This window comes from Phanerochaete carnosa, assembly GCF_000300595.1.
Source record: "Phanerochaete carnosa HHB-10118-sp unplaced genomic scaffold PHACAscaffold_3, whole genome shotgun sequence".
Taxonomy (NCBI): domain Eukaryota; kingdom Fungi; phylum Basidiomycota; class Agaricomycetes; order Polyporales; family Phanerochaetaceae; genus Phanerochaete; species Phanerochaete carnosa.
The window spans coordinates 3,489,112-3,497,821 of record NW_006767630.1 but is presented as its reverse complement, the minus strand read 5'-3'; the positions used below and the strand labels follow the sequence as shown (position 1 = coordinate 3,497,821).

The 8,710-nt window shown below is 60.6% G+C and overlaps 2 protein-coding genes across 2 annotated transcripts; both read left to right on the top strand.

The window, feature by feature from the left end:
* Positions 1 to 948: 948 nt before the first annotated feature.
* On the top strand, positions 949 to 2,147 carry PHACADRAFT_252972 (uncharacterized protein). Its single transcript, XM_007393796.1, has one exon. The coding sequence runs from the start codon at positions 1,057 to 1,059 to the stop codon at positions 1,264 to 1,266; it is 210 nt and encodes a 69-aa protein (XP_007393858.1). The 5' UTR covers positions 949 to 1,056; the 3' UTR covers positions 1,267 to 2,147.
* Positions 2,148 to 4,675: 2,528 nt separating this feature from the next.
* Positions 4,676 to 7,481, top strand: PHACADRAFT_252970 (uncharacterized protein). Its single transcript, XM_007393795.1, has 5 exons — positions 4,676 to 5,385; positions 5,476 to 6,240; positions 6,304 to 6,426; positions 6,489 to 6,597; positions 6,650 to 7,481. The coding sequence occupies exons 1-5, from the start codon at positions 4,927 to 4,929 to the stop codon at positions 7,186 to 7,188; spliced, it is 1,995 nt and encodes a 664-aa protein (XP_007393857.1). The 5' UTR covers positions 4,676 to 4,926; the 3' UTR covers positions 7,189 to 7,481.
* Positions 7,482 to 8,710: the final 1,229 nt, after the last annotated feature.

Sequence of the window (8,710 nt, the reverse complement as noted above, 5' to 3'; positions counted from 1 at the left end):
GGGACAACCTGATCAAATATTCGCTTTCCCCTTCGTATGTCTCTCGCATATAAATACTAAATAAATCGCATTTATATTACCTACAACATATTAAATACCTCAGTGCAAAGCTGCAAAGGCGAAAAGACAAAAGCTGAAGTCAAGGCGAAGGACACAAGACGGAGGTGGTCCAAGACAGCGGCTACCCACTCCTTGGGACAGGGTGACTGATGTGACAAAAGTGACAATCTGTGACCTGTACCAGCAGTCTTGGCAGACGCGGCAGTCACGCGGCAGTCAAACTTGTCACGCCTCAGTCACGCCTAAGCTCAGTAGAATCATCTCTGATGTATTCCAGCTCGACACTTAACAACTGAGCACTATGCGCATTTTTCACATGAATGGAGCATAAATTCGAGTATTAAGGAATATTTTTGCGAATTTTAGGCTGACTATGCGACTCTGGTGACAATCGCAGCATCACTGAAACCGGTGCGCTTGACAATTTTCGAGGCTTTTTGCTCCCCCACCTACGCTACAATCACCGGATGGCTCTGAGCTTCTACTGGCATATAGATATAGATGCATTATATACAGTAAAGTGGTAGTGATAGGCCCTACGGGCTGTGCGAGGGCAGAAAGTGGAGTGTCCCAAGGAGTGGTGCTGTCCCAAGGAGTGGTGCTGTCCCAAGGAGTGGTGCTGTCCCAAGGAGTGGTGCTGTCCCAAGGAGTGGTCCTACACTGTATTGATCCCAAACACATTTCACACGAGGTATGTACAACTACATTCTGCATACCTTCCGCTAGAACGACTTTTCACTGGGTATCAGTCCCGACAGCTTCGTGGCACTGCTACTAAAATTGACATGTGCGCTCTGTCATTTCTTGAATACGTTTCCTCCGTGTTCCCTTTGTTTCCAGCAGATTCTCGTGCTCTGGCCAAGTCACCAGGGCTGGGACTTGCCGAGACGCGTCGCGTGACACGTGACGTCACGCTATATATACCCCACTGCGGGTAGTAGCTCTCTTATCCACATACTCCCGACTACCTTCTGATACCATTCGAAACTCTCTACCATGGCCAAGGGAAACTATGGTTGGGGCAACGACGGTTACTCCACGACCAGCAGTGGAACCAACAGCCAGGTGCGTGCCTCGACTTCCGCGCTTCCAAGCGACGACGCTGACCCCTATATTCTCCAGGGCAACCACTACTGCCACCGTGACGGCGGAAGCGACTCTGGCGGCTCTAGCGGCTCTAGCGGCTACCACTACTCCAACTCGTAGGTGTCTCGGTGCTTTCGCGACGTTATCTCCTGCCTGCTGACTTCTGACGCGTTTAGCGACGGGAGCTACTACTACAACAACCCAAACGGGTCGACGTACTACGATAGCGGCAGCGGGTACTCGCAGTACACGTCGCCCAGCGGCGACGCCTCCAAGTCTTCCAAGTAGATATCAGCGTCGTGTGGGCATGCCGCCCTGTATATATGATGCTAAGCCTCCGGCTGCTTCTACGTGATGACTATCTAGCTATGATATGATCTATGATCGGTGTCTTTTGAATATATCTGTTGAACGTCTGAACGATCACAAGCCGACGTGTGGTTTCCTGAGGCCTGAGCTTGTGTGGGACGCGACTTTCTCGCGCGTCGTGGAGCGCGCGGCGCGTACGCGGTTTGAACTCCGATTGATGACCCTGTGAGCTCGTGAAGGTCGCAGACCGCGGTGCTGTCCTCTCGACAGAGAGGATGGAGATGTCTCACCTCTGCACCATCTGTGCGTGTTCACTCCAGTTCTCGCTTTCGTAAGTTGTTGACGGCATCGTGATGCTGCGGTTCGACCTGCACGGCGGAACGTTTGGACGAAAGCAGGGACAAGGTGTGCCGAGAGCCAACCCACCTCGGAACCCTGTCGCACCTGCACCAGTGCCGTTTTCCTTCGGCCTTCCAGTCCTGGTCAGTTGGTCCTCCCTTCTGTTGCTCATTCACGGTTGTGAACTCTATACTTCTGTCTCGCAGATCTCATCGGGCGGAACGGCAACAGCCTCCTTGGACTCATCTGACGGTTCAGTATCGGTCCCACGATATATCAGTTATATCAGCACCTTGTGCCCATGTCTGTCATCTGACGATTCGCGTTCTCCAAGTATCAATCAATATTCGAAACATCATTTACGGCATGTACACTGACATGAACTTCCATAGGATGCTAGCGGTGGGTTTTCCTTCGGCGAGGCCCCGCGTCCTTATGAGCCTGAGAAGGAGCAAAATGAAGTCACAAGACACTCGTGCAGCCAAGACATCGAGAGCAGGTCGAACGCTTTGCGCCTACTGTTAGCTAAGCGAGCTCATGGGCGACCGCCTACAGGGGCCTAGCCTGCGCTACCTGACCGCCTCGCGGAGGCCTCATGGCTTCCCGCGAACATCTGGACTGATACGTGCCCAGGATCTTCTGCATAGACAAATGCCCACATTGCATCACAGCCCTTCCTGTTCCTCCCACCATCGTGCCGCACAGAAACGCTCCCACGCACGTCATCTCCACCCATATCATCTGGTGCGTGTCTGTCTCTGCGAGCTTCTTCGGCATTGACAGCTGATTGTATCTCAGGTTTCAGATGCGGCTCCGATAAGAGTGCCCACAGCGCTGGGTCCCCACACATTGCGTTGGCCGCCGTCGCGGGCGGTCAGGGCACCCAGTGCCTGCAGTGCGCTCCTGCGCTCGACGAACGGGCGGCTGGGAGGCGAAAGAAAGAACCTTTCTGCGTCAATGCGGATCTTCGTGCCACCTGCCATCGCCTCTGGGCCCTCCTTCGCCTCAAACTACCGCGTCCGAGAGCGCACACCAAGGGGGCCCAAGAGAGTGCTTCCGTTCGCGCAGATTCGCCGCGATCTGCGTTTGCTTCCTGCTGAGATAGAGATACGCGGCGGGGCGATAGGGCACGGTTTCTGGCGTCTCGTGCCGGATGGATGGACGGACGGGGCCTGCTGGCCCAATGACGCGTGGACCCGTCTTTGGCATCAAAATAAAAACACGGTCCGAACGAAAGGGGGAAGCGGCGTCCGAGCAGAGTCTATCTCGCCATCGGTGGCGTTAAGCCAATCGTCCCGGGGCAGCGCGCAATCGGCGAGCGGTGGTGGGATGGGTGGGGTAGGGGTAAGGGGGTGGATGGAGCCTCCCCCTGGCTCTTGTCCCGGACGCTGAAGGGAAGCCGATCCCAAAACAAAAAGGCGCAGAGAGCGTTCGCGGGAGAATCTGAGCCGCGGGCAATCGGCCGCACTCGCCCCATTCTGGCAGGCTCGCCTCACGGGCTGTGCGTCCTGGGCTGAATGGGTGCCGGCTCGCCTGTGGGCATCTGACTGACGTCGTCCCACGGACGCTACACAGACGATCCGTCCGGACGTGGGAGCAGCGAGATTGCTGGGGGCCTCATGTGTGTAGGCGGCGCAAGGATCTCTCTTCCATCGACCTTGTGAGCTAAAGCTTATGCATCGCAAACAGCCGTCCGCACAGAGAGAGAGGAGGGAGGGGGGGGGGGGGCAGTGGCTGACCGAGGACGCAACAGAAGCGTCAGATGCGCACTGCTGGCATGCTCGCCTGTCCCTCTGTCTCACAGGCGTTCCTCCGATCTTTTGCCCGCGCGCGCTGATATCGCTGGCGGCGCTGCATATCGGGCAAGGGCTCGATGGAGAGGCTCGATATGGGCCTGGGGGCCCAGAAGGCACCGTGCTGCAGTCGCATTGCAGGCCCGTGACGCTGGGTGGGCGGCACCGCGCACTTGTGGTAGGTGGGCCAATAGGATTTAGGAGGCGCAGCCAAAGACAAGGTTTGTTACGTTGAGCGTTCCGCATTGGGACCCAAGGCTGCCTGCGCACGTCTAGCGGCATCCAGTTGTACGTGTACGACGGGGGCGTATGTGAAATCATTTGAAGTTGCGAGCCCGCTGCGGTGCACAAGACCACGGAGAGGACGGAGGGCTCGCGCTGCGAAAGGAAGTGGGTTCACCGGCGGAGGCTTTATTCGTTGCGGCCCCTTATGGACGTCTATCTGATCTACGTTGCGTCGCACGTTGATCGGGCGATGGGACCGCGATGCGGCGAGCCAGGAACAGATGGAAGCGCGGCGAGCGACTCGGGGCGTGCTGGGTGTGCTGGGGCCGCGCTGGACGGGGACGGGGAGGCGGGAGACGAGGGCGGGGACGAGGAGGCGAAGGCGGGGAGCGGGTGCGCGCGGTGCGGTGCGGTAGCCTCGTGGCCTTTGCGGGGCTGCCGTGGATTCACCGTGGCGGCGATATATGATTTACGTAACGCGATCTCGCATCGGGAGAGAGATTCCCGCACCGGTTCTCGAGATTCGTATTGTCGATGGATCTACCGAGATCTCTCTCGCCCGCCCACGGGGGCTGTCTGCGCCCAACGGCGCGAAATAAACAATATATTTGCTCGCACGACACCGCGCCCTGTTCTGCGCCGTGCGCGGGCGACGTGCTCGACGCTCGCAGCCCGGAAACACCGCGCACGCAGCGGCGAGGCAGTTCCGGGACAGAGCCGTGCAGTTGGTAACCTCGAGATTGCCCACTTTTCGGCGACTTAAATTGGATCTCCGCCGCCTGCGCGAGATCAAGTTTCGGATTTGAGAGCAGACGCCCGACCGAGCGTGTCTCTCCCCCTTTCTCCGTCGTCATACCCATCCTCCTCGACTCCAGCCTCGTTCTGACCCGTGCTCACCGTCGTCGCCCTCGTCGGCCCAGTCTCCCCCGCCCACACCCAGCCGCACCCGTCACACGCCGCTTTTGCCACAGTCCGCCAGGGCCGTGTGCTCCCTAACCTGCTCTACACCCCGCATCTCCCAGATTTCAGTCGAGATCCGGGTGCATCGGGAGATATACCTTCCTCTCGCGCCCACCCACCCTTTCTTTCCTCCGTCCGCGATCTCGAGCCAGCCATGGCTGCTGCACACCACTCCACCCTCTCTTTGCCTCCCCCAGCCAACATGGAACGCCTGCCTTCCATCAAGGAGCTGCATTTCCCTTACCACCGTTCGCCCCCAGGCCAGCCCAACTCTGCTCCTCAGAACGGCACAGAGCACCAGCAGCCGCCACAGCCAGCCCGCCATGAAAATGTGAGCTGGGGCCGCGCCCCGCCGCTGTCCCATCCTCCCGGTCCCCAGCACTCCCCGACCATGCCTCCGCCATCTGACCATCCCAGGACGACGCAGCAGTCAGGCCACAAGCCGCCGGATGCCGCGTACTCCCAGCAAGGGCACCACCCCTACGCGTCCCCGACGCAGCTGCCCCACGGTGCCGCCCCTGCATCCAAGCCTCGCCCCGATCCCGCCTCGTCCTCTTCAAAGCGTGGACGGTCCAGCTCAACAATGAGCGCCTCTTCCGCCCGGTCCCCTCACGTAAGCCGGCTTCACCGCTCGCTCGCTCCATCTCTCTCTCCATCTCAAAACGATATTGGAGCCTGATGCTAACCGGTTTTGCTCTTGCAGACGGCCTACCCGCCAGGATACCCGCAACAGTCACCCTCGCCGTTTCATCAAGTGCCCGGGGCGCCGACCTCACAGCCCCCGTCGGAATCCGTGCCGCAACAGCCGTCGTACGCACCGCCGAGCTCGACCTACGCGTATCCACCGCAGACGTCGCAGCAGATGGCGAGCCGGCAGCCATATCCCGCTCAGGCACCTCCGCAGCACCATCCGCCTCCGTCTCGTCCTGCACCTCAGTACCACGCGCCTCAGCAGTCGCACGAGCAGTGGCAAGCTCCTCCGCCCGCGCAACAGCCACCGCATCAAGCGGCCCCGCAACAGCCTTACCAGCAACAACCGCCCCAGTTCGAGAACTTTACGCGGACGACGCCCATTGTCCCTGCACCTGCTGGGCCTCGCAACGCTGTGGCGGCCCCACCGGCAGCGGCAGCGGCCCCTCCGCAGGCGGATCAAGAGCGCGTGTACCGCGAGGGCATCGTCCAACAGATCGTGCAGTGCTGCCAGACGCTGCTCACGTTCGCGACAAAGTACGGCCAGGCGGCACCGGCCGGGGCCCAGCCGGGCCCTCAGGAGCTGCGCGACATGACGCACTTTGCGACGCTCGTCGTGCGCCTGCTCGAGGACTTGCGCCGCAACACGCTTCCGGACGAGAAGCGGGAGCCGTTGCCGCCTCCTCCTCTGCCTCCGAGCGCGCTGCCGGAAGATGCCCGCCCGCCCAAACGGCCCTGGGAGGACTTGGCCCGAGATGACCAAAATCATCACCCGGAGGTAAACGCTTCGAGCCCGTTCCGTCATTGTTTGTTGTTCGCCAAAACTCAATTACGCTTCTAGTACAACGAAGATAATCCCCAGTCTACTGCCGAGCAGGATATGGAGATTATCCGGAGCAAGCGCGCGACGAGTTCCGGCCAGAGCACGCCAGGGCAGCCCAAGAGCAAGTACCGCAAGCGTAGTGTACGTCCTGCTTTTTGCCATGCTGGTCTTTTGTGCGCCGGTCGTTGATCCCTGCGTTCAAGCAGAGAGCGACGCCGCCAGGCAAATGTCATTCCTGCAATATCCGGGAGACGCCGGAGTGGAGGCGTGGTCCGGACGGCGCACGGACCCTATGCAACGCCTGTGGCCTTCGTGAGTACTGAACCTGTGCCGTAACGACCTTCTTCTCACCCTCTCTGTACAGACTACGCGAAACTGATGCGGAAACGTGACAAGGCGCTGGGTGCCGATGGCAAGCCGATTCCCATCGACCTGCAAACCTTGCGAGCTTCGACGGCCTCGTCGCGGGGGAACGTCGACGTCAGTGGCGAGTCGCCTCAGGCCCCACCATCTTCGTCACAGTCGCCCCAACAGCAACAGCAGCAGCAACCGCCGCCGCCACCACCACCATCGCATCATCAACAACAACAGCATGCGCAAGGCGTGGCCGCGGCACCGTACGATCCGCCGAAGGCCGGACACCACCCACAAGACTCGCATCACCACCCGCCGCCGCACACTGCGTATCACCTCATGCCCGGCAGCGGACAAAGCTCGCCAACGGCGGGCGCGCCGCCTCCCCCGCATATGATGCCGCCGCCCACGCGGCACGCACACGAGCAGGCCGTGGGCAACGGGGTGCCGCCTCCGCCGTGGTATGTTCCGCAGGCGGAGCAGCAGCAGCAGCAGCAGCAGGACGGGCCGTATGCACGGTCGTCACACCCGCGTGGTTCGCCTCAGTAAACATATACACGCTTTAATTTATATTACGTTACTCGGCGCCGGTATTATGGCTGTCTCTTTTCCTCGGTTTGCGCTCATGTTTCTTGGCCCGTTTTTCTCGATCTCCTGGACGCTATGTCGTTGCTGCTGCTGCTACTCTCCACTACCTTCGTTCGCTGCTCGTGACTTGCCGCATGCGTATTAATCTCCTTAAAGTGTCGCTGTCCGTGGTTTGTCATCCCTGTGTAGACATTTTTTGTTCCGTTCATTCAGGACCCAATGTTTTCGTCGCCCGTCTTCGCGGGGAGGATTTCCAACCCGCCGCATCGGCGTTGGCAGATGAACGCCGGAATCGGACGATTCGATGAGGGGCGATCGATCTGCGCGCGCGCGCGCGGGGGACGAAGATCCCTCCCTCTCCCGCTGCCTGATGATCCTTTCAACGTCACCGAGCTGCACCCTGAGAGGGGCCGCGTCCGTCCGCCCGCCCGCCCGTCCGTGGCCGTTCAGCGAAGGCACACGGAAGGAGGCGATCCTCCCCTCGTCCCACGACCCCCGCGCGCACGCAGTGCACGGTTATGGCAGGTGCGGCGGCATGTTGCGCCCGCGCGGGAGCCGCGGCGTCATCACCCAGCGGCACCCCCCCCTTGCCGTCGGCGGCAGCGATCGAGCGAGCGAACGCTCTGCCCGCCTGTACGTGCCGCGCCGCCGCCGCGGGAGGCTCGCCTCAGGACGTTGCATGGCGCGTGTTCGCGTGCGTCGAGAAAAAGCGCACGTGGTGCGAATCGCGTCGCGGGCACCACTACTCTGACCAGTACATATACTTGCTCGCTCCCACGCGACGTCGTTCCCGCCGACGCTTTTGGGCCACCATGGGAAAACGGTGGGAGACACCTACGGGTGGGCTCGCGCAGCACGGCGGGTTGTCGGCAGCAGTACTTACGCTGGGAAACTGCACTCGCGCCTTTTGTCGCCGCGGCGGGGGATGGGATGGGATGGGATGACGCGCACATGTGGGCATGACTCTCTGCGCGCCGCCGCGCGTGTATTTTTCCCAGGGGAAGCCTATCAGGCAATTACGCTGCGCGGACACTCCCGTTTTTTTGATTTTATTTTTACCTTGCGTCTGTTCGCGTTCTCTCCCGGCGGAACAGTCCTTTGTGGCCGGTTCTGCTGCATGCAGGGCAAAGCGCGGCGCGCGGCCGCGGTGCCACCTAGTAGCCGCCGGCCTGCTGCCCCCGGTCCCTTTGTGGAGACGACGATGGTCTTCTCGTGGGTGTGTGCGCGTGCTGCTGCGGCGCTGTGTGAAGGTGGGAGGGGCTCGTGCGCGACAGGCTTCTGGATGCGAAAACACGTCAGGATCGGGGGGGACGTGCTCCTCCGAGACGTCGTGTGTGTGTGTGTCCACGCGGGCATCTGGCCTGTTGCGCGACGTCAATTCTAATGCAGCGGCGAAGGCGAGGGCAAAATGAATTGCCCCTTCTTGCTATTGGCGTCGTTTCTTCTATTAGGTGCGGAGCGGTATGGCATACATGATACGCAC

Excerpts from the sequence above, each read along its gene's own strand:
- PHACADRAFT_252970 (XM_007393795.1), top strand. The coding sequence starts at position 4,927 with ATGGCTGCTGCACACCACTCCACCCTCTCTTTGCCTCCCCCAGCCAAC. Across the intron at positions 5,386-5,475 it reads CTTCCGCCCGGTCCCCTCAC|ACGGCCTACCCGCCAGGATA; the intron begins GTAAGCCGGCTT and ends TTGCTCTTGCAG. Across the intron at positions 6,427-6,488 it reads GCAAGTACCGCAAGCGTAGT|CAGAGAGCGACGCCGCCAGG; the intron begins GTACGTCCTGCT and ends CCTGCGTTCAAG.
- PHACADRAFT_252972 (XM_007393796.1), top strand. The coding sequence starts at position 1,057 with ATGGCCAAGGGAAACTATGGTTGGGGCAACGACGGTTACTCCACGACC.